The 25,579-nt window shown below is 41.9% G+C and overlaps 1 protein-coding gene across 1 annotated transcript in view; it reads left to right on the top strand.

Annotated features, from left to right (window-relative positions):
* The window catches only part of PELI2 (pellino E3 ubiquitin protein ligase family member 2), a 73,297-nt gene extending 48,611 nt beyond the window's left edge, over window positions 1-24,686 (top strand). The window contains exons 3-6 of the mRNA XM_065636321.1: window positions 12,521-12,622; window positions 19,567-19,764; window positions 20,431-20,619; window positions 23,827-24,686. Of these exons, the coding sequence (XP_065492393.1) occupies window positions 12,521-12,622; window positions 19,567-19,764; window positions 20,431-20,619; window positions 23,827-24,393 (1,056 nt within the window). The 3' untranslated portion in view covers window positions 24,394-24,686. The remainder of the gene's footprint in view (window positions 1-12,520; window positions 12,623-19,566; window positions 19,765-20,430; window positions 20,620-23,826) is intronic.
* Window positions 24,687-25,579: the final 893 nt, after the last annotated feature.

The following is a 25,579-nucleotide window of genomic DNA, read 5'->3' as shown; positions in this document are numbered from 1 at the left end:
CCCTGGCACAACTTGAGGCCACTTGTTAAAACCTGATTTAAACAGCTGATTTAAGAAATCTAGCAGTTTAAGACACAGAGTTAAAAACATTATTTAAATCACTTAATACTGGGAAACATGATCAATTTTTATGTAAAGAACTTGTACCCAGGCATGCTGGGGGTGAGGGGGAAGGTACTTGAAGTGCATTTTCTGGTATATAATTTCATACGCCTTCTATATTCTCCACGTAAACGTAGACTGCTTTACCCTCAGAAGCACTTGATATGCTATAGCCCTAATTAAAACCATGCTTTATTTATCCTGTGGGCCTGCTAATTGCATTGTGTCATTGTTGAATATTGTTCCTCGGTGTTTGTTTCATTCAATATAAAACCCCAAATCCCATACATCACTGGCCACTAGTCTGTGTTTTTCATAGAAATAGTGAAGTATCCTGTAATTTTGCTACTGCAACTTTAGTCTTATGCTGTATCTTAAAAAAGAAGTCTTTTTGATCATATGTTTAGATTTGGGGCTTATTACTAAAGGTACATATGGGAAAAATATGTGTTAATGCAGGTTGGAGTTCTGCCTTGCTGATTTTTGAGTGAGCCTGTATGTTTGAGAGAGGAACAGGTCTTATCAGTGGTAAAATCATCTTGTATGAAGTGCATGGCGTTCTCCTATCTAACATTACACGTGAATATAAAGCAAGTTGCCTGTAAAGCTTGCTTTAAATTTTAATAAACTGCGGAAGAGATAAGTGGTAACTTCTGGGTTTGAGTGCATCTAGCAACGCCTGCTAGAGCCAAATTCCAGTATTATATTTTAAAACAAATCTTTGTGGCTTGAATTTTTAAGCTGGCATTATAGATTTAAATTTTAGGGACGTAAATTTTCCTTCCTGCTCCCTGCCTGAATCACTCTTACTGAAAAATGACAGAAGAGTTGAATTTGAGAACACAATGACAATAACGGGAACTGAGACCAATAGAGGCGACTAATCCTCTAATTGCTTTCTGTGAACACTGGGAACTGTGCTGCAGAATATCCTTCAGTACAATCGAGAGGAAGCGAAATTTATTCCATTCCAAAGCTATAGAGGGAGGGATTTTGCTGCCAACTTGCAATAGTAATGGGCTGTGGTGGTCTTTATCTGCTCCAAGTGGCTACTCTGTCAAACCTCTTGCATTTTCCTGGGTGTTAATTGCCCTGTGCTCACCCTTTCATACCCCTGGCTCTTAAAATTCAGCGAAATGATCAGGTAGGTAGAGCCCTGTGCTCTGGGGGCTGAGGATGTGCTGTATTTGCAGCAGTGACTGTGGTGGCCTGACCTATAAAAGTTCTTTGGCTCCACTCTGATATCAAAGCTGTTTAGAGGCAAACATGACCCGTATTTTAGCTTAAGTGCTCTCAGACGGTTCTTGTATATGTGCTTTACTCTGTAACGTACCGTCGATAATAAATTTTTCCCCATCTGGTAATCCACACTGAAGTTACTGAACAGACAGATGCCGCAGTTAAATACGTGGCTTTCAGTTGGAACATCCCTGTACTAATATTGAAGGTGTTTTCTGAACCTGGCTGCTAACTTGGACTGTAAAATAAAATTCTGTAGTGACAGCCGGGGACAAAACATTCTGATAAACGAATATACTGAATTTGGTTGTTAACATCTTGTTTTAGTTCAGATGGGTGCCTGAAAATGGGATATGTACTTGTTGCTTTCTCGCTGTCCTCCTCAGTTTGGAGGATGAAGAGGCAGCACTAGTTACTTCATACTCCCAGAGCACAAAGACATGGCTTGCTTTCTTTCCCTTGGCTGTTTTTTAAAAAAAAGACAAATTTTTGGAATCGGGGCCAGACTTGTTTTCAGTTCTGTATGGATTCATAGACAGCTCTGGAGGGGTTGCAGTGAGTTGTGTTTGGAAATGAGCTTGGCAAAGGCACATCATGAAGAAAGCTCCTCGCTTCCCACTTGTTCACAAGTTGATTTTTTTCAACTCCTGTGCAGCAGCGTAAATCAGGATTGTGTTTTGACTGCTGTTTAGAGTGTTAGCTTGTTGACTTAAATCACTTAAGTAGCTCAAACAGAGTTCAAGCAAAGTGTGTGTGTGTTTTTTAAACATATTAAGTTGTGTATAAGGAATGCGAGGAACCTCTGAACTTTGAGGAAGATGCTTGGTTATTTGTATAAATGAGTGGCAAAATTAGAAATACTTTCGTTTACTCTAGACTCACAGGACTTTAAAAAAACCCAAAAGTGATCATTTCCCACATGTGAGGTGTGCGCTGTTAACTTGAATGCTATTCCCTCTACTTGAGTATTAGCGTACAAAGAGTGTGCTGGTCACTTACCACCTTTATCCATGGAGAACACAGATCCTATGGATTTACCCTGCTGTGCCTTCTGCCCTCAAAATGTCATGCAGTGATGATGCTTATTCAAAAGCTGGGCTTAACTGGCTTTTCCTCCGAGACCGACTGTTAGTAATGTTTGTCTAACTTGGTTCAAGAACCCGTTGAGCTATTCTGCAGGAATTATTTTTGTTGGTAGTCTCTGTGAAGGAAAATACTACCCAGTCCAGTTTGTTGTGAAGACTTGTTGGAATTTCTGTAGGAATCTCAGATCAATAGAAAAGAATCTGATTGCTTTGGGTTTTGTTCTGTCAAAGAGTGCTTTCTAGCAGGACAGTGCCCTAACTGTATTGTGCAGTCTAGAAAGCAACTTCTGTCCTTTGTTGGGCTTTATAAAAATGTGGCTGCTTCCTATAAGTACTAAACAGCATTTTGGCAGAGGAAGTCCACATCTTTTTTTTTTTCCCCTCTTCAGAGATTTTTGTGCAGCTTCTTAACAGGTCTGTTAAGGTAACTGTCTGGAGAGTCTCTGACTGTCTTAATGTAAAATTGATTTGTGTCAGATTGAGTTTATGGTTTCTGGAAGCTACTGAATGATATGCAGCTTCTCACCTCGTTATTACGTGCTCTCCTTTGGCAGGCAGGGGTGGATTGGCGCTCCTGGGTGCTTTGATTCACAGAAGCATTCGCTGCTGACGCGCCGAGTGTGCAAATCTTTCAGTCTGCGTCTTGATAGAAGCCCGTGAGGGGACTTTATATTTTTTTTGGTCTGGTTTTTAGTTAAGGATTCCAATTCATGGCTATTTTGTGTGCTTGGCATGTCCAAGTACACAAGTGTAGCCAGGCATCTGCTGCTTTTGTTCCTGATGTATGTAAATGAATCGTAGACCGTTGGCACGACAACGTTCAGCTACAAACGCTGTTGCATCCTTCACTAATTACTGATATTTTTGTGGGTGTATCAAGAGTTTTTGGGGATGTGCTCCAGCTGCAGTGGCAAAATGATATTTATGCCTTTGTGTTTAAATGTATGGGCTCATCGTCTTCCAGAGAAATCCTACCCTTAGGGAACTAATGCCGGGAGTTTTGGGGTCAGAAGTTTGTGCAAAGTCTCTTTTAGTAGCCTGCTAGTCTCTTCAGTTTCTCTTGCTTTTATCGAGGAGGTTTATGAGGCTTCCTTACTGCGGAGATGAGGAGAACCAGCTCCATTATATGAAGGTAGTAAGTCCTAGCAGCATGACCAGGATCAGCAGCTCTCAGCAGAGCTCAGCTGCTCATCTCTATTTTCTTCCCTGCTTGTTGCAGAGAGAGGATCTTGAATGCTCAGTGGGTTGCAAGAGGCCTTGTTCCAAAGCAGTATCCTGGCAGGAGTGTGTTCAACTTTTTGGTCCTCCTTTTCTGGGCTGTTTTGCTTCCTTTTCGTATATAAAATACTCTGCAAAAGCACTTGGAAAATTCATGCCCATATGCATTTTTCTGTGATACAACTGTGTGGTGGGTTGATGCTGAAACAGGAACAGATGTGTCTTCCAAAAAGTATCTTAATCATTCGCTTGTAATCTGTATTGACAGGTACATGGAAATCTAAGCTGTAATAGCAGTGGGTGGATCTGTCTACACTCTGTAGTGATCATTTGAGGTAATGACAAGGGAATACTGGTGGAGTAAATGAGAAGCTGCATATGACTTTTTTATGAAGTCCGAATAAATTATTGTTGGCTACCAATACACGAACCGCAAAATTTAGAGGAATATGAATGTACTGGCAGCCTGAAACAATTGTTCAAAACCCAGTTGATGTTATGCATCAAACAGATGAAACTCAGTACGGGACAGTGATAAACATAAATGTCTCCTGGGCTTCCAAAGCAGGCGAAATGTGTCCTCAGCACAGGCAGCTCCGCAGCAGTCGCAATAGAAAGCGCAGCAGTGATGTGCAGGCAGTAATTTGCCCAAAGGAGCTTTCTGGATTTTGGGGTAAACAATTGATGCTGTGGGCAGTTGATGGATCTGCCGCTGTCGCAGTTTTATGTGATGCCTCTGAGCTGTCTCTGGCTTTAGCAAGAAATTTAGCAAGCTGACTGTAGGAGGAAAACTACAGACTTGAATTCAAGATGGATGAAAGCATAACATTACTGAACGCAGGCGGAAGAACATGGAAAGGGAAAAGAAAGGTTTAAAGGATTAGAAAAGCTAAAAGGTGAGATTGGGAGGAAAACGATTCACTGGTCAGGGAGGTAAAGTGTTGTTTCGCAACCACCAAAAGTTTGTCATTTACAAAACAGTTCCCAAGCTACTGTATCATATTAACTGTCTATTAGTATAAACTGGCATGTATTTCAAGCTGCTTTTAATACTTTGAATTACGAAATGCAACAACATGAGTTTACCAGAGCTGGTCAGGAGTCCTGGGTATGAGATAGGACTTGGGTCTAGTAAGTGGCTGCAACAATGCTGGTTTGGGCCCCCTAACTCGCATTTGTGCAATTTAGTCAACACCCATTATGCATTTTGTAGATGTGTTTTGAATATTTGCTTTCGTAAGAGTAGCTCACTCTACGTTATTCCCTGGAATTAAGTGTCTGGCAGTCCTCACCTAGCTTTACAGTAGCTTATCTAGAAATATTTTAAATTCTCGCCTCCTTACTTGTTGCAGGAACCAAAATAATGATGGGGATGGCGTGTTTTGAGGCATCTCGCGCAGAAAGGGCGGTGTGCGCTCGACTGGCCGCCTGTCTAAAATTGCACAGCATTCAGCAAATGGAGAAAATCGTTTAACATCTGCCTATTGAGCTGATAAGTGGCAAATTGCTGGAGTAGTAGCACACAACCTCACATGTGCGCTTGGAGCAGATGGCTTTGATGTACGTGAGAGACAAATGTGTTGTCCCTTCTGTCCCCTCCCCCTCAAATCTCCAAGCTCAGCATGAAAGAGCTGAGTTCTCAACATAAGAACAAACTCATGAATGCCTCGAAAGCCATAAAAGCTTGAAGTGTAAATAAACTAGGCTATATGCCGATGGGGTTTTTTTTCTGCATAGAGCCCAGGTACCATGAGTTTCAAGGGAGGTGATTTGCATCCAGCAGATTGAAGAAAGGTGGATTGCAGGTTGCACACACAAACTCAGGTATTGGGACCGGGATTGCGGACAGTGCCACACATATAGAGTTTTAAACTGTTTCTTTAAATGTCAGGTGGCTGTTGTCCAATTACTGTGCGTTTTTAACTTTCCCCCAGTCTGTTAATGCTTGCGTCATTTAATGAATGAACAAAACTGCGTGAAACCAGTAAGGAATTTGTAGTGGTTTTGCAGTTAATTAGTGTTTTTTCAGAAGGCAAGCATTGCTCTATTCTGTTTACCGTGCACTGGAGAAAAAGAAATAATTTGCCTGTGGGCAGTTCAGTATATGCATCAAGATTTTTTTGTCAGAAATACTAGGTGCTGTGTACAGAATTTAATTTCTTTATGGTGGCATATTCTTTCACTTTAGCTGTGTTTGCCAACTCTTGGCCTTTTTTGACTGTTTCCTAACACTCGTTTAGTTGCCAAGAGGACATTGACAGCTGAAATATTAGAGACGGACAAGGTCTTAGCATTGGTATTCAAAAGATGCGTGCAGAGATGGCGTTGCAGTTCTAATGTTCCGCTTGTTTGTAAGGAAAGGAAGGAAGAACACTGGGCTTGTACGGAGCGGGGCAGGAAGCAGATGCAGATGTTTTCAACAGCTGGGCCTGTGATTCTGGTTGGTACAGTTATTTCAGCCCCTCCTGCAGGCACGTGAAACCCATTGATAATGTCTCTTTATTTTCTTTGCAACAGGCTAGAGGAAAATTATATATAATGGCTGTATTAGTAGCCAGAGGTCAGTGTGAATTTTCAGTGTTATTGAAATCTAGTGTTACAGAAGCAGTAATTCTGGACAATTACTGTTGGGTTGAAGTGGAGGCAGAGTGAAATTGCAAACAGTATTTAGTTAATGTTATATGAATTGACGTTTGTCATAATTTGCTGGGAAACTTCCTAAGTGGGCACATTTTTCTGATGTGGGCAAAATGTCAGTGTCATGATCATGAGCTTTTGATGTGTTTTCTCACAGTAACCTAATGTCTGCTGGCTCTGGCCGTCAGGCCAAAAATCCTGTGGAAATGTGATGTGTTCTTTGCTTCAAAAGTATTCCTTGCTAGCTAAAGCTCCCTTTTACTCTAAAGTTGCAAGATCTTTTGTCTGACGTCCCTGAGTGTTGCTTGTGTTCTCTTTTTGTAAAAGAAACTGAAGGCCGGCAGCCAAGTAAGAAAAGCATTTAACTCATGAAGGCACTGCTGTCATTAATTTTAAACACGTCAGTGCGGTGTCGGTCAGCTTGACTACCGACAAAGAAAACCAAAGTGTTCCCATAAATCATTTTATTGTCCTAATCCAACCTAATTAACTAAACTGAAACTCCGATTCTAGGAGCAGCCCTTCCTGTGAGACATCTGCCTCTTTTTCTTAATGGATTTTAGCCTTCGCTTCTGCTATAGGGCAGGAGAGTTGGTAACCATAATAATGTTAAATCTGTCTCATGATCTTTGGGGAGCTAGCTAGGCACAAGTGAACTGTGAAGTTTAGATTTCCAAATGCGGAGTTTGTTTTCTTTTTCTTGGAAACATCGCAGACCAGAAGAAAGCGGCAAAATCTCCATTTCTAGAAGTGGATTAGACCTGCAAGCCTTGGAAGCGGCAGCCTAAGGGCTGTGTGAATTTGGGGATCTGCTTCTCCAGTTCATTGACACGCTCCTACGTGGAAGGTTTGACCTCATAGTGTTAAGTTAAGGTAGTCGTGCCCCGTTCTTGAACTCTTGGGCTGAAGATGACTGAGGGAAATGAGCAACTCTGTCAGTGTGCAGGAGGGAGCTGTGGCACAGCAAAGGATGCTCCTAGATAGGAAACATCTGGCTGAGGGTAGATGTAAATCTGTGTAGTAGATAAATGTAGAATCTTTTACTAAAACAATTAGTAGAATTTTGGAGGAGGGAAGAAAAAACCAAACATGTGCTTTGCAAGCCTTTCTTTGGGTTTGATGCTTAAGCCAGAATGTTTGCTATGCTATTGTGTCTGTTGTTGGTTGAAACAGTGGCATACCTATTAGAGAAGACAATTTTTAAGAATATACAGTAGTTAATCACTATGTCCAAAACAGGAGCTTTTAGAGATCCCAAAGAATAGCCCATAAAAAAAAAAAGGAGTGCAAGGAAAATGTGGGTTTTCTTGTTGCACTTGGAGAAATCCAGCACTGGCATAGTTAACCATCTTAGGTCGGATAATTTTACAGACTTCGTATGTTCCTGCAGAAGGGGTGGTCTGCTGCCGATTTGCCTCCTTGTGGCTTATCGGTCGATAAAAAGGCCTTTCTGGAGATGTTTGACACTAATCTGTCACCGTGCAAGAGGAAACAGTTCCCGTTTTTCAGCTGTACTGACCTTTCTGCTGGTTTCCAGGCCAGAGCCGCCCGTGCTGCCAACGTCCAGTCTGGTGAAGATGTGGCATTTTTAAAGTTTTGTGTGCCGTTCTTTTTCTGCATCTTGGCTAAAAAAGCCGAGTACTAAGAAATACTGGGGTTTTTAAAATGAAAGCATTGTGTATTCTTATCTACCACCTCTCTGGGCAACCTGGGCCAGGCTCTCACCACCCTCAGGGGCAACAATTGTAAAAGATGTGCCCAGGCTGCCTTGCCATGACTTGGAGAGGAATCGTATTAGACTCAGAGATGAAGAGACCGAGACGTTCCCAGAGAGTGACCCACGGCAGAAACGGTCGGATCTCTCGCTAAACATCGCCTGTCTCAGAAACCATCTAGTTTGACCACAGAATCGTTTCAGTTGGAAGAGACCCTCAAGATCATCGAGTCCAACCATAACCTCGCTCTAGCACTAAACCCGTTACAAGCCAAACCAGTCACGTATCTACAAACGCATGGCAGAGAATTGCCTCAACCATACGCAGCCTCTCGCAGGTGAAGTAGCACATGGGCCAAAATTGGGGCTTTTGTGACATTTCAGGAGACACCTGAGAGCTGCTGGGGGGAAAGGAATGGTCGGTGCTTGCACAGCAGCACAAGAGATGTGCAGCCCAGCACCAGCAGGTCTCTGTACTACCCGTACAAATTCCTCCTCTCCTGAGCATCACCAGATCTCCTTGGTTTCTCCCCTGCCTTCTTACACACACTTTTCATTCTTATTCCCCTTACCTGCAAGGTGTTTTTATACGTGGGGTGAGGGGATTCTACTTTGTCACATCTTGAAACGGTGGTAAAACTGATATCAGTTACCTTTCCAGAGCAAATAATTCAGGTGGGCAGGGCTGTTCCAGGGGCTGCCGAGTTGCAGCGTTGCTGCTGGGAAAGCAGGTTCTGTTTGATCTTCATTCCTCTGAGACCTGCCAGATTTGTAAGCTGGAGCCTTCAGCTGCTGCTTTGCTTGCGAGTGCAGATTGCTGGAATGAGTTTGTTCTCAAAGTGGAGAGAAAGGAGCAAGAATGAAAAGCGTGCGTAAGAAGGCGGGGGAAAAACCAAGGCCATGTGTAATTCCAGCCAGCAGGAAGGATGGAACTGAATATGAGCTACTAGCAAAGTTTAAAAAAAAAAAAAACACCAACATTGCTCAGGTGCAGCTCTTTTCAGTCCCTGAGAACATCTGGCAGTTTTGATGATCCTAAATCACTGGACAACAAATTTCAAGGCAGGGGGGTAGTTGCAGCATTTACTTTGAGCGACGGGAAGCAGAGGTAAGAGGTAAAGATTTACCTGCTAAGGTGAACTGGTTCAACGTATAGTGAGGCTTGGAGCATGCATGCTGTCCTCCAACTTGAAAGTCCTTTGGAGGTGGGTGGATTACTGTGCAAACACGAGCTCTGTCGTGGAAAGATGCTGGGGGAATGTGTCCCTTCATGCCAAGAAGGAATATGGCACCTCAGGTTTCCCTTGTTGCTTTCATTTGGCGTTGGGACTTCTAAAAATCCCTCAGCCCCAATGCGGACACAGTCACTAGCAGTGGAATTATTCTGGAGATATCTGTTGCTGCTCTTATTTGTTCTCTCTGTTCCTCCACGGGGTTTTTCTCAGTCTCCACTTTGCTATCTGTTTCCTCCAAAGGGAATTACTTGGATTCAGCATCTCGAGCCAGTTAACCATATAAAACAAACTGCTGGATTAATCCAGCCTGTATCTCCCACCAGCATTCCAACCGGCCAAGAGATGGCATATGCTATGGACAGGCTGGAGCCACATGTTTCCTATTTGTTTGGCAGGCTCAAGCTATATACATTAGAGAGGTTTTTCCAGCATTTGTTCTGTTGTGAGCTAATTTAGGCTTCCCCCCATGTTCACTTAATCTTCATTAAACTTGTAAAAACCTAAAAGCCATGCGAAAACTGCTCTCAAATTAAGCTGATGTTGGCCCACACACTCAAAACTTCAGTGGACTCTAAGTATGAGCTTTGAAAATACTCATTATTGATCTGGTGGATCTCGGCAGCCTTGGTGGGGAGATACAGGTAAGGTTTGGTGGCCAATTTTTGTTCTTTCATGTTTTAATTCCTGCCTGGAAGGTGGAAGCCATGGTGTCCAGCTTGAAATTCTGAAGCCATCTGCTGGAACTTTTGGTGCTGCTGTACGTCGTGCGAGAGCCAGTGCCATAATGTGACAGCATCAAGCTTTTCTCAGGGGGGAAAATCCTCCTGGCAGAAAACAAAGTCTAGAAATCTGAACGCTAAAAGTAGTAAAAAAGCAACCTCGTGATTTTGAGTGCTACAAACCAATGAGAATTAGAATGGGGTTGGGGCAATCAAACTCCAGACCTTTTTGGGATTTGTAGTAATGTGGTTGTGTAGCACCTCAAGCTATCAAATCCTTCATGATTTTGCCTGTGGCTCCATTCCACTTACAATACTGTTTTATTAAGATATTTACCTTTCACTATCACAGTCATCGTGAATAGTTCATAGTTCTTCTGTTTTGCATAATTCCTGAAATACTTTATTTTTAAAAAAAAACCTTGGAAATGGCCAGTTGCTTTGAGAGCGGCAATTAAAATGCCTGTAAAATGTCTTTGAATCAGAGCAACCGTGTTGGTGGTGAGTAGACTGTGAAACCACGCAAGTTGAAACACTTCTCATTGTTCTTAGCTTTTTGAAAAATGATTACACAGTTCCAGGAAGTTAAATGAGGCATTTCACACTGAAAATAACTGGATTTGAATAGTGGAAAACAAAGAAGGGAAGTAAGATGAGGAAGAAAAGTTGGGAAGGGAAAAGAACACACACAGAAAGATTGTCCTACCCTAATATTTCAGAGGAGATACTGACCTTGGTCAGCCTAATAGGGCTTAGATACGTTAATGTAATAATTCCGAAATTCTGTAGGTGTAGGACGTAACCTCAGTAAGTAACTCTGGAAGTTCCTACATTTCCTCCTTTGGTTTTTCGGACCTTAAAATTTTCATTTTTTGGTCTCACCAAAGTTTCCATTTGCTCCAGTATCTTGTCTGACAGGAGCAGAGCTTAGGACATGTATCCATGCCGGGGAATTTTACCCGGTTGCTGGTGGTCAGTGCTGTCACATTCATGTATAAATTCAATCTGGGAATTACAAAATCTGTGTACCGCTGATTAACAAATATATTTACCTCACTTCTCATCTGTTGTTACAACTGCTGGAACAAAATCAGGGAAACTAGACTTAGTGGCTTAAAGTTTTGTGAAAAGAACTTGGAAAGGTCATCTTGCCCGAGCCTTTTCCTCCAGGTATTATCACCTAAACCTAAATCTTCAGCAGGTATTGGAGCTGCTGAGAGCTTTTAGCAAGAACCGTGTTGTAAAATAGTCTCTAATCTGTTCCTATAAATGCACGAGGTTTACAAAAAAAACACTTTTCCATTACGTTATTTTCAATAATTGTGTCGAATACTTTTGTAAACACTTAGTGGGCTTTTAGTACGCACGTAGATGTTTCTAATACCTCCAACATTTAGTAAGACTTTTAATGATTTGTTAAATAATTGATCTGTAGCTTTGGGATCGTTTGGACTTCTGTGAGAGATGAGGGACGAATGAGTAGAATAGATTTAGTTGCTTAGTTTAATCATCCCTATCTGGGAATTTTGTAGGTGAAGGAATGGAGCTACTGAGAACCTTTTCTACAAAATCACCCGTCTTAGCAGAAAACTGGAGAAAGCTTTAATTAACCTATTAATTCAACACTTAAGTATCTGCAAAGTGTTTTCTGAGCAGTAACCGTCATTACCTTTCATAATTGTGTGCGGCTATGTGGATCTCATATTTGCATCTATTTCCCTGTTAGCCAATAGATTTGTTCTTTCAGGTTGTTCCCCTCTGTCCCGAAGCTTTTTCAAGTGCATTTCCATTGTACAGATAACGCAATTCCACTTTGACACCGCTTAATCATTCAAAGTGAGTGTTAAGTCTCCAAGCTTAAGAAAGGATCGTGGGTGCCACGAAGATTTTGTGCGCTGAGCCTCAGAGGTTCTGAGGGAGTCGCTGGGTCCTGCCCCTTTTTACAGCTCTTTGCTGTGGCAACTGTTCTTTGTGTTTATTCATCAAGGAAAACGGTTTCTCACCGTTTCTTTCTGGGTTGGGACTGTTGGATGCTATATCCATATCTATAGAGATGAGTTTCCTGGGACAGGTAGTAAGAAGTACCCGGTAATGAGAAAAACCAAGTTGAAAGCATTGGTTCTTCATCACAATTTATGTCAAATTGCTAGGCTCTTTCTGGTGTAACTAGAAATCTGCTCTGAAATCCTGGCACTTTGAACTGGAATTCAATTGTACTGCTCACTTGCTTTAAAAACAAATAAATAAACCAAAGAACCCTAAACCCCAAGTCTTTACTGGCACAGAAATCTCAATGAGGGTTAGGAATTTAATATAATTTCGGAGAGAAAACCATGTGTGTTAAGTCTAAAACTATGAAAATGGTAGGTATCGGGTACTTCTAAACTAGAAAGAGCGTGGGGTTTTCCATTGAAACCAAAAAATCCTATTGTATGTGTTTAGCCAGCCTTGTAATAAAATGTTACGATACACTGCTTTTCCTGATCATAGTAAAGGTGTTTATGGAGTGAAATGAATTTGATTATAATATTTTTGTGGAAGCTGTGTATAATATTTTTTTTTATTCAACAGGCGATCAGCTGTAAAGGTCAGCACAGTATCTCTTACACATTATCCAGAAATCAGACTGTTGTAGTGGAGTACACTCATGATAAAGATACAGACATGTTTCAGGTAAGGTTCTATGCAATACATGCTTTTAAAAATTATTTTATTTTTAAAACAATGTATGGAACCACAGTTCTGCATTATATTCTTCTGGCTATTTTCTGTGATCTTTGGAATTTTCGTGGTTGAACTCGGTTTCATTAATATGGGAACACTTTGATATTTTGCATCGTTTGCTCTTTTCAAACCAGCATCTGTTAATATCCTTCCCGCCTTATTGCTTTCACTGTACTCTGCTTTTTCTGCAAGGACAGTGTAGCAACTGTACTAATAGTACCAGAAAAAGATGTGTGGTCTGTTTGGATTCATGAATAAGCACAAGAATATACCCACGTCCTCCAGTTAACCAAGTAGCTGGAGTCAAAAGGAAGCGGATGGGAGTAGGACATGGGATGGGGAAGGGAACCGTGCACTAAAGACGACAAACTGGTGACAAAATGATAAAACTGATCCTGAGGAGTGTGCAAATAAATCAAATGGTGTAGGGGACTGTGCTGAGTTTCTCTAAGCTACCTTCTATCCAATGTGTTTTCACTCTCTCATGTATACATTTGTTTTTCTGCATCATCAAATGTTCTGGTAACCTAAGTCGTTTTCTTGTGCGATGCTTATTTTTATATATGTAATAAGAGAGCAAAAATCCTGTACTGACTTAAACGTCAAGCTCAGAGGAAAACAAACACGTACAACCTTTTCCAGTCTGGACTAATTGGGTCTGTCTTGTCAGTGACATCTGTAATTAGAGCATCTTATAATGAGTTGTTATTCCTCCTTTCATATTTAGAAGGGTCAGCAGTTGAGTGTTGTTGACAGAAGAGGAAATGGCTCTGTCAAAATGAAAATGTTGTTGCCTCATGTAGATTCTGTTTTTTTGCTCTATATACAATTTTTCCTAGTGTGACTTTGGAACAGTTTAGATCCAAATAGGAATTGATTAAAAACAGTCTTGTTCATGTGATGCTGCATGAATAGATAGCTAGAAAGGGATCACACAGCCGGAGTGAATTGAAATAGGTTTTTCTATGTTAACCAGTAAAAGGAAAAAATATAACCCATCCTTTTGAGTTACTGCGTGATACTTGTTTATCTCTGCAAGATGCTTTTGTGCCTTGAGTAGCTCCAGTGAAGCTGCTTCTGTATGTAAATTTGGGGAAAAAAAATTTGAAAGCTGGAATTTTTCCACTTCTTGTATACACTGAAAAATGAATAAAGCAGAACAGCTGCTGCTTTGGTCGTACTGTATAGACAGCTCTTTTCTTGATTGCATAATGTCCTAGTGGTGGTTACAGCTTTTATTTCGGAGGGTATTGATGAAGAATTAGGTGCGCTGGAGTGCTTAGCTGTCACTCTAATGAAATCGAGCAGCCTGAGGTGAAGAGATCTAGCACAGACAGAGCAGTTTTAAAGCAGTTTTACACAGACCACACTTCAAGTGAACCTTGTCTAAGGCAGTTGGTTAAGGGAGCTAATTAAAGATGCTTTGGATCTAAAGCAGAGGGTTTGGCTCAGCAAGGAATGAGCTGGTTAAGCCTAGCATAGCCCAGCTAAGAGCAGATCTTCCCCTGCTCCCCTTAGGGATCCGGTGATGCTCAAGAGAGGAGGAATTTGTACAAGTAGTACAGAGACCTGCTGGTGCTGGGCTGCACATCTCTTGTGCTGCTGTGCAAGCACCGACCATTCCTTTCCCCCCAGCAGCTCTCAGGTGTCTCCTGAAATGTCACAAAAGCCCCAATTTTGGCCCATGTGCTACTTCACCTGCGAGAGGCTGCGTATGGTTGAGGCAATTCTCTGCCATGCGTTTGTAGATACGTGGCTGGTTTGGCTTGTAACGGGTTTAGTGCTAGAGCGAGGTTATGGTTGGACTCGATGATCTTGAGGGTCTCTTCCAACTGAAACGATTCTGTGGTCAAACTAGATGGTTTCTGAGACAGGCGATGTTTAGCGAGAGATCCGACCGTTTCTGCCGTGGGTCACTCTCTGGGAACGTCTCGGTCTCTTCATCTCTGAGAAGAGTCTGATATGATTCCTTTCCAAGGCTGCCTCACCCCAACTGGGCACATCTTTTACAATTGTTGCCCCTGAGGGTACTTAAAAGGGGCCGATAAGAAAGATGGGGACAGACTTTTGAGTGGGGCCTGTTGCGACAGGACAAGGGGTGATGGTTTTAAACTAAAGGAGGGAGATTCAGGCTGGACATGAGGAAGGAATTGTTGGCCCTGAGGCTGGTGAGAGCCTGGCCCAGGTTGGCCAGAGAGGTGGTGGCTGAACCATCCCTGGAGACATCCCAGGCCAGGCTGGACGGGGCTCTGAGCAACCTGAGCTGGTGCAGATGTCCCTGCTCATGGCAGGGGGGGCACTGGGGGAGCTGGGAAGGTCTCTTCCAACCCAAACCCTTCTGCGATTCTATTCTAATACCAATAAAACTTTTTGAGCTGTATCGTGTTGTTGGTAGAGTGTGTCAGTCCTTTTGGTGCCCCCTGAAATGGCTGATGTGTCGAGGTTAAGGCTCTTGTGTTGCTAAAATTCCTCTCTTCAGTGCAGTCTGTTTCTTCTGTGTAGGTGGTCGTGCTGTGACTTGATCTCAGCATCACCTCAAGCTCTGTGTCCTGGTTCCTATTTCCACTCTCTAGCTGTCTGTCTTTGGAGAACTGCACTGCAAACATTGGCCTGGAGGGGCTGATAGCCATGAGAATGGGTAAAGGAAAAAGGAATAATAGTCTTGCAGACTGTGACAATATTTTACTGCTCAAGTCATGCTAGAGAGCAGCTGGAGAAATTTCCGTTATTTAGATAAGCCATTAGGTTTTAATTATTCTCAATAACCTGATTGCCGGCCATCAGAGGAGAGTTACTTGAAGGCTGTTTTGTGCTGCCCTGTGGTGCCTGATGGCAAATTCCACATTGTCTTTATCGATCCACACAGTAAAACCTTACTGTTGATCAAGCATTTCTCGAATAGACAGTCCTTGGAGTTTGTTTTGTTTTCAGATGTGTTTTCCTGACTCTTGTAGAACACTGGCAAAGATGTGGAATTTGAAAAGGGAAGGATAAGGCCTGGACCACAGGATTATCTTGAGGCTTCAGGCCCCTCCGTGGCTATTGATAACATGTATTATCTTGGGTAAATCGCTCAGCTTGCTTTCTTTTTTTTTTGTCTCAATCTTTCTCACCGCCCCGTGAAATAGGATAGTGACACTGCCCAACTTCACTAAGGTAACCGTAGTAAGAAATGTGAGAAGCTCAGAATCGATTGGTAGTAACACCTTGATCAGTGGGACCCAAAATGGGAAAAAGGGATGTCAGAGGTTTTTGTTGTCTTGGTCAGGGTACCATTTGTAACCTGTGAGGGCTGAATCCATGGGTTTAGGGCTGATTTCTTGTGAAAATGAAGGAGATCCACAGCTCACCGAAAAGCCGTCGCCTTTTTCCTCCTCCTACTGCGCGAGTCTGGTGTTGGTTCTTTTCTGCGATGGAAAATGGGAGAAGTGTGATGTTTGTGACTTGTATTCTGCAGTTTTCCAGAAACAAACAGGAAAGTTTTGAAGATTGCAAATCCAGAATAGCTACTTGGTTTATGCTTTCCAAGGTTATAACCAAGAAGCAGCACGAGGAGATGATGCTTTTTGGAAGTGAGGCATACATGGAAGAAGGCATTGAAGAACAGTGTTCGGGCTATCTAAATACCCGATGTTTTCCGTAATAAAATGAAAATTATTATTCAGACAGTCAATAAGTGGTTCAGAGCACCATGCACGTGCACTGCCCACCCCCCTGTGCAGACACACATCATTTGTTACCCATGCAGGTTTATATGCATGTTCAGTAGACGCGGGATGAAATTTCATATGGAAGTAGTTCTACCTCCTGTTCTTCTACCAGCTTTTTTCCAAAGATAACATCGAGTCTTTTTTTTTTTAATTTATTTCCACTGTACTCATTGAACTATTGTTCTACTGCATTGTGTGCGGTTTGCTTTTTGGGTTTTTAAATGCAATTCTATAGTGAAATTTGTTTACAAATTCTACTATGTACATTTGTCTTAGTGACACCCAGATCAGTTTTCTTCATGCAATAACAAAAAGAATGTACTAATGTGTTCCATCTGGCATCTCCCAAAATCTATATGCTGTTAAAAATGACTATTTTCTTCAGAGTATTGTAACTATTCTGTTCACGATGCATCGGTTGGAGTAGAACTGTTCCTTCATGGCTGGATTAGATGGGAATGGGTTGATCATACCTTTACGTACCACTACAAGGAACTCTAAATACCCTAAATAAATACAAGTTTATACAAGAAGCAGGTGCATTCAATATGAAGAATTATTTTTTTTTTCTGAAGAACAGCCCTTCAGAAGATGCATGGTCCAATTCTCCCTATCGTCAGAGTGAAATTCTGTTGAAGTGCAAGAATCTGCAGCTGTTAAATTATCTGCTGGCAGGTTGTCTGATTTTTGCCTTGTCTCAGGAGTGAGCGTTTTTAATAGCATTTCTTTGATTGACAGTAGACACCAGCAAATGGATTGACTGCCTGGCTTTTACACAGCTTTTAACAATAACCTCTAGTGTAGACAGCAGAACCTGTCTTACTAATCAGTTGGAAGATTTATGGTTTGTTATTGGAAGTAAGTTAGTGAAATAATATAGAATATGACACAGTTAACAAGAAGAGTCCCCAAATATAGCCTGAAATTACTAAAAAGAAGAAAGTAGTCTGTGCTACAGAGGAAAATGGAATAAAAAAGAGTAATAAGGTCTGTAAAGAGTAGCTTTAAATGGTGGAACTAGGTCTGACGTGGCCGTAGTCTGACTGTAACATCAGGCGAATTAAATTTTTTGGTGGGTAAATGCTGATAGCAGAAAGTTCTTCATTTGTTCCCGAGGGACTTTTCTTTTCTGGTGATCAAACCCAACATTTTAATTGATACAGAGGATGAGGAAATTGTCATGTTTTCAAGGCCAGTTCTTCAAAGAATTTCCACTGTTGAAATGTAGCACAGTACATGAGTCTGATCCTCTAGAAGGCTTTTTCAAGAGGCAGGAAAAAAAAAATAAAAGGAAAACCAAATACTTAAAATATTTGACATTGTGTAGAAATACTTGTGACACAAATTACAAAATTATATATATAAATAACTACTTTGCTTAAAATATGATATGCAATTTCAGAGACTTCAAAACCAAATACAAGCTTAGTATATGGATTTTCATGCTTCTATCCAAACATATTTGTATTTCATGTTGACTGATTGCTATGATGTGAGGAAGACTGAGCAAACACTCGTGTATTTTGTCATCCGTTAAGGGCAAATACGGCAGGTTTTTCTCTAATTGCATCTAAAAGCTTTGAGAATGATCTATTTGAGAGACTGCAACAGGCAGAAACTGATTGTGAACAAATTTCTTTTGTGTTCATTATTGATTATCCTTTAAGAGACTTTGCATACGGATGGAGAATAGTCCAGAGTTATGAATCAGCTCCCTGCTGCTGGTGGTTGCTGTCGGCAGGACTTGCATTGGGTGGGAAATAGAAGCCTATTAGAAATAAACTGTAAAAAGAAGAGGAATGTAGCTTTCTAAGCTTTAGCTTCAACTTGTCAAGTTATGTAAATCAGAAATATCCCATATTAAATAGTTTCTGAACTCAGTCTCTTGGGTGTTCTGGTAGTCACTTCACTTTCTACTTCACTTTCTATGAAAAATTGAAGTGCTTTTTGAGTATTTCGTTGATGCTGCTTCTGTGGCAAGTTCATCCTGTTCCATCCAGGGGTTGAGAGCCATGAGATGGAGAAAATAACTGGATGTGTCCCTGAATACGTGAATTTTGGCATATGTTTGAGTTCAATGCTGCAAAGTAGAACTGAAAGCAGAAGAGATGTATGGGAGAGATCCCTGTACTGTTGCCATCCCTTCAGTTGTGACAAGGGTTAAGTATTAAAAATATCACTTTCCAGCTCTTGAATAACATTTCTTCACAGCAAATTCAGTTTGCAGAGGTGTTTGTTCATGATGGAACCACACACGTGTCTCCACAGCTGGTTTTGAAGAGCAAGAAGCAAAGCAGAGTGTAACTTCTTGGGGGCCAATGAAATGATGTTTAGCAAGGAGATTATTTAATATAAGTGTAGGTTCTTGATACTGAAGGTAGTTTCACGTGAAGAATATTCTTAATTTTCTTCTGTTTGATCACAGCGTGTCTATAAAACTAATGTTTGCAATGAAGTTTTCTGTTCCAGGTGCCTAGATGCTTCCAGTTTTCAGATTAAAATTTATAGATGTCCGTATAGAAAAATATTCTTGTCTACTGTTCAGCTGTGTCTTATTTCTGCTGAAGAAAGTTTTAAATTTTTTTTGGTCATGCATGTGCATGATTAGGAATAAATTCCATCATATTGTGGGTTTTACCTGAAAACTGTTCTATTCTGGAACTACAAATTCTGAAAACAGGAAGGTGGGTAGCTTTTTGTTACGACGTATCAAAATAAGCCGGTTCTGGGTCAAAAAAAGGTCCTTTGTTTTCACAGCAAATTAACTTGGAACTAGAAATGTGAATAAAACTTGGCATTTCAAGCTAGGATTTTCTTAATTGACAGAATATAGTGGTAAGCAATTTGCTGTGGCTGTATTATGAAATACCAAGGTGATAATATTAAATACTTTCATACTGTTGACAGTACTCCAGCAAATAATTCATTGCAGCTGTGTTGGACAAGCGTGTACAGCAGTTGTAGCAAGTGAAAATTTATCTTGCAGTGGCAGTGATGTGTTTCTGCCTAGGACAAATGTGAAAATACAGACTAGTCTCTGGTTGGATCTTGTCATCTAAAAATTCAATAGGTAGTATTTTACCGATGCCATCAACATTACCTTGGTAAAATTGTGTCCTTTATGCTTGATATTTGTGTCTTTTTCTACTTATACCATTATATATATATATTTTTTTTTTGCAGGTTGGAAGGTCGACAGAAAGCCCCATAGACTTTGTAGTAACAGATACTATTTCTGGAACTCAAAATAATGATGAAACCCAGATTACGCAAAGCACCATTTCCCGTTTTGCGTGCAGGATTGTTTGTGACAGGAGCGCACCATATACAGCAAGGATTTTTGCAGCTGGATTTGACTCGTCTAAAAATATATTTCTTGGTGTAAGTACTACTAATAATTATGTTATGTCTGAGCAAACTCTGGTTTTTTTACTCTCCACTATTTTCAAGCCCCAAAATTTCCTTGTACTAGTTGATACCTTATACTGGCATTAGGCTTTTATTGCTCCAGCATACCAGCTGCAGCGTTAAGTAGTTTTATGTGCCTGATTTATTACCAGCATGGACAAATGGTCGTAATTGTCTTTAACAATGCAGCTCTACTTTAGTAACTGTTAGTGGATTTTCTTTAGGTTTTTTTGGTGTGTTTGTTGTACTCATTGTGAATAAGCTGCTGTTGCTGTTCTGAAGACCATGGAGCAGCATGATGGAATAAGATGTGCCTGTTGTAATGATATTCCAGTACGGTGGTTTGAGAGTGTGTGCCTCACCTCTGAGCCCTTAACCTGCAGTCAAAGGCACTCAACTGAGTTAAAAATAATAATATTTAAGATAGAATAGTAATTGAAGATGCGTGAGCAAAAGATGTTACTGCCCTGGCACAAGGTATTTTTGAAAATGTTGGGTTTTTGTAAATCTGTGTCTAAGCAGTGCCAGCCAGTGAAGAAATACGGTTTAGACAGTGCTAGTAAAACTTTAGTGTGTAAAACCTTAGCCCATATACTTCTAGACAAACTGTTTCTTTCCTGGGCTGGTTGTCACATGCAGGAAAAAGCAGCAAAGTGGAAAAATCCTGATGGCCACATGGATGGATTGACAACTAATGGGGTGCTGGTCATGCATCCGAAAGGAGGGTTCACTGAGGAGTCCAAACCTGGAGTCTGGCGGGAGATCTCGGTCTGTGGCGATGTGTACACGCTCCGGGAAACCAGATCTGCTCAACAGAGGGGGAAACTGGTGAGTTGGAAGTAGCCGATAATTAAAACAAGGGATGGCTGGAGAGTTGGGCAGGGAAAAATTTAATGGAATACAACAAGGGCAAATGTAGAGTCTTGCATCTGGGCAGGAACAACCCCAGGTTCCAGTATAAGTTGGGGAATGACCTATTAGAGAGCAGTGTAGGGGAGGGACCTGGGGGTCCTGGGGACAGCAGGGTGACCATGAGCCAGCACTGGGCCCTTGTGGCCAGGAAGGCCAATGGGACCTGGCGGGGATTAGAGGGGGGTGGTCAGTAGGTCAGAGAGGTTCTCCTGCCCCTCTACTCTGCCCTGGTGAGACCGCATCTGGAATATTGTGTCCAGTTCTGGGCCCCTCAGTTCCAGAAGGACAGGGAACTGCTGGGGAGAGTCCAGCGCAGCCACCAAGATGCTGAAGGGAGTGGAGCATCTCCCGTGTGAGGAAAGGCTGAGGAGCTGGGGCTCTGGAGCTGGAGGAGAGGAGACTGAGGGTTGACCTCAGTCATGGGGATCAATATGGAAAGGGGGAGTGTCAGGATGGAGCCAGGCTCTTCTCGGTGACAACCAGTGATAGGACAAGGGGCAATGGGTACAAACTGGAATACAGGAGGTTCCACTTAACTATGAGAAGAAACTTCTTCATGGTGAGGGTGCCAGAGCCTGGCCCAGGCTGCCCAGGGAGGTTGTGGAGTCTCCTTCTCTGCAGACATTCCAACCCGCCTGGACACCTTCCTGTGTAACCTCATCTGGGTGTTCCTGCTCCGGCAGGGGGATTGCACTGGATGAGCTTGCGAGGTCCCTTCCGATCCCTGACACTCTGGGATTCTGTGAAGAGATGCTTGTTTTCCTGGCCTGAAGGGATGCAGTCGTGGGGTGGCTGCAGGGTAACAGCGTGGTCCCTACGTAGCAGGCACTGAAATCACCTAAATAGCTGTGTGTTCTAGTAAATTCTGTGCTGCTATTCTGTTTGTACTTAGACAGGACAACACTTAAGTTTTCTGTTAATGTCACTTTTCTGTCTGAAACAGCATAGAGTATAAAAGCTCAATACACTCCATCTCTGGAATGTTCTTCTGGGACCTGGGGACATGTTGAAGTTGGTGTGTAGGGAGCTGGCTTTTGCAGTACTTTTGTGAGAGTCCACCAGTTTGGATAAAGCAGCTTCTGTCCCATTTACCGGCCACTAGGAAGATAAGAGAAGCCCTGCTAAGTATATTTGTTTTCTCCTGTGGAGCTGGATGGGCTTTGCCTTTACCGAAAGAGACCTGTGGCAGGAGAGAGGTTCCCATGAGAGAATATATCCTCTTATCCATAGAAGATGGAACGGAATTTGCAAAGAGCTCTCGTTCTTTCCCCTTCCCAAGAGCTGTGGGACCTAGGAAGGAGAAAGCTATTGTTGCTCATCCTTTCTTTTCCCCTGCCCTCAAAGGAAAAAAAAAAATCGAACACCAACATATAGAAATAGCCCAGCGAAATACAGAGACAGCCATATTTCCAGTCAGAAGTCCTCCCGGCCTCTGGGTAGGTTAGAATGCTCTCCTGCCTGCAGACCTGGAGAAGCCTTCATGGTTCACCTCTTCTCTCTTTGTTAGGAAGTAAGAGGATGTTCACAGGAGCTGAAGGTGCCTCTTTTACAACCGTGTCATCCATCTGCCAGAGTTTAAAGACCAAGAAAGTGTGCACGGCGAGGGGAACGTCCTCTCCATGCCAAAACTGAGTGCCCATTAGCTTGGTTGGTTGTTAGAGGAATCCCATGTGCTTGCACTGAACGGACCTTCCAGCTTTGCAGAAAACTGACTGCTTAAAGGAGTCAGGAAAATGGAGTTGGACTGTTTCGTTTTGCTTTCAGTAGACAGCCTGCAGTACAGAAATTGCTTTCTCATTTTAGTGGTGGCAGGCAAACATCGCCTCGGGGATGGGACAGATGATGTTGCGATCGTGCCCTTTGTACGTGGTTAGTAAAGCACCTTCTTAGTGCTGCTAAAGAAAGGCAATACTAAAACAAATAAATTCCCTTCTCTGCCTCCAAAATGACTTGAAGTCTCATTTAAATAAAATTACATGGCACACTGGTGTGATGTGATCAGTATTTGCTGATTGGGTTCATAAAACCAAAGGCACACTGTATAATGAATTGAACACATTGCATACGAGACAGCTTTTGCTGTGCTGTTTTTGAAGGAATTATCTGAAAAGTGCATCAAATCACGGCTTTTCTCATCTCTCCTTGAACCGCTGGATTTTTCTGCTGGAAGCACTATTGTACCATCTAGGTGTTTTGTGCAAGGATGATCCGCAGTTAATCTGTGAATTTAAACTGGATTAAAATGTAAATGCCAAACTGGTTGTCATTCATAGTGTTCTTAAACACACATGATGATTTCATGTGACCTACTTAATGTGTAGGGTATTTGTTTTGCCTTGGTGGTATTCCTTACGCACTTTCTATGTATAAAGCCGGGCAGTACGTCTGTGTTCCTCTTTGATTTCATAAAGAACCTTTTTAAATACGAATTCGTCACTACTGAAATGGTAGCAATAGCACAAGTTGCTTATATGTTTGTGACATTAGAGTATTTCAGGAAAGTACTACACGTGTTGGGCATAATCCCTTGAAAATGTTTTAAGTCCAAAAGGATCTTTTTTAGTCCAAAAGGGTCTTTTGCTGCGTGAACAGCCTCTGCCAGTCTACGGGGGCAAAGAATTCCAGGAGAGCAATCTGCTAATACAGCCCTTAAGGAATGGCAGGTTTCCTCTTCAGTCTTGATAGAATATTTCAGCAAATATTACCTTAAACATGACAGAGCCACACAGAGGATTAATATTTGAGAGGAAAAAAATAGGGTGCTCAGTGGTACAGGCTACTTGAGAAGTTAATTGTTTGGGAAAGATATTACATTAGTAATCATTACAGGGAGGAAAACTATATAATAATTAGTATTGTCATAGCATGTAACAGTTGCAAATTTAGGACCTCCTGTACAAGCACAGGATAAAAGACCAATGCTCACTATAATCTTAAATATAGGATAAGAGACAAGAAGCGGGTTCGAACAAATGGGGGGGCCACAAAGAAACAATAAGACAAAACTAGGTAGTGTGCTAGGGAGGGTAACGATTTGGTGAAGGCAGGTGACGGGGTTTACAGAACTAACTCAGTTGTCTGTAAAAGCTCTCAGGCTTAAGTCCTTCTGTGTTCTACCACCAGGTAGAAAACGAGACCAACGTCCTCCAGGATGGTTCTCTCATCGACCTGTGCGGAGCCACCCTCCTGTGGAGAACGGCGGACGGACTGTTCCACGCTCCGACTCAGAAACACATCGAAGCTCTGCGACAGGAGATAAACGCTGCCAGGCCGCAGTGTCCCGTCGGGTTAAACACTTTAGCTTTTCCCAGCATCAACCGTAAAGATGTGGTAGAAGAGAAGCAGCCTTGGGCGTACCTCAGCTGCGGCCACGTTCACGGCTATCACAACTGGGGACATCGCAGTGACACGGAAGCCAACGAGCGGGAATGTCCCATGTGCAGAACCGTTGGCCCCTACGTGCCTCTCTGGCTGGGTTGCGAAGCAGGTTTTTATGTGGATGCTGGGCCTCCAACTCACGCTTTCACCCCCTGTGGACACGTGTGCTCGGAGAAATCTGCAAAATACTGGTCTCAGATCCCGCTGCCTCACGGTACTCACGCGTTTCACGCCGCCTGCCCTTTCTGTGCAACGCAACTGTCCGGGGAACACAACTGCATCAAGCTGATTTTTCAGGGGCCGATTGACTGATGATCACTTTGCGATGACCACAATAACATTTTCTTTAATGATTTACTGTGAAGATTCTGCCACTAACGCTAGATTTTACCTTTTTTGTAATGGTTATTAATAGGGTGGTAGGGTGGGGATGGGGAAAACATCTCACGAGGAAATGGTGAGGGACTGTGGTGGAATTGGGATACATTGATACCTGGAACTTGACAGATATCGGTGTTGCATGCTCAAAAGCAGCATATTCATGAAGTCTTCTTGGTCAAATTGTAGTATATTTGTAATCTTTTTATTAGTACCCTGGATCAGAAAAAAGGTGTCTTACTGATTTTTTTAAGCTAAGATTTTTTTAATGGAAAGGTTTTTTCTTCTAAACTTTGACAAGCCTTTAAAACCTATTTTTCAAATCTAGAAGGAACATACAGAATGTAACTGTCTTTAATTTGCAATATAATTTAACTTGAATAGTTTTTCAAGGAGCTAATATAGAATATGTGGAGAGCTATAGGTGAATGTTCTCTAGAGATAATTGGATATGTAAGAGAAAAATTAGCTGCCTAAATTGTAGAGTGTAAAAGCTATTAAAATACCTATTATAGTATAACACAGCTGGCCAAAAAGGCATCAAGGATTACTTGAAACTGAGGAAATCCTGTTTGCATTGATTTCCTTTCAGTGTAACAGATATCCACTGTTCATTATGTATGGTATATGGCTGATTTTTTTTTTTCTTTCTGTTTTATTTTTCCCCCACCCTTTAACCTGCATCTCTTGAAACTGCTTTACTTTTTCACCTCCTCGGTTCTGGTTTTTAAGCCAATGTTCTGTATATGTGTAGTCTGGCCTTTTTATTTCTGCTTAACTTAGCTTGCCCTAACTGCTCCTTGCATGCCCAGGACCATTGGGTTAATTGAGATGTAACGAGCCTTTAAAAACCTCATTGGTGAAGGGGTGGTCCCGCAGCAAGAGAGAAGGTTTAGGTACAACTTATACAGAACTTATTTACATAGACCTGAATTCAGGCAAGCACTTAGTTCAGGTTTAAATATAAGCCCATGGATGGGACTGTTTAGGTTCTCAAGTACTTCAGTGGCTTGTGGTTATATGCTGTTGTGTTTTGAAATAAAAAAGCAATTAAAGTAAGTTATTTTTTTTAAGCTCACTTACTAGCCAAAATGCTGTAAGGAGAGCATCGTTTCTAGTT

This window comes from Caloenas nicobarica, chromosome 5 (assembly GCF_036013445.1).
Source record: "Caloenas nicobarica isolate bCalNic1 chromosome 5, bCalNic1.hap1, whole genome shotgun sequence".
Classification (NCBI taxonomy): Eukaryota; Metazoa; Chordata; class Aves; order Columbiformes; family Columbidae; genus Caloenas; species Caloenas nicobarica.
The sequence above is the reverse complement of the archived record's forward strand: the minus strand, read 5'-3'. Positions and strand labels throughout refer to the sequence as shown.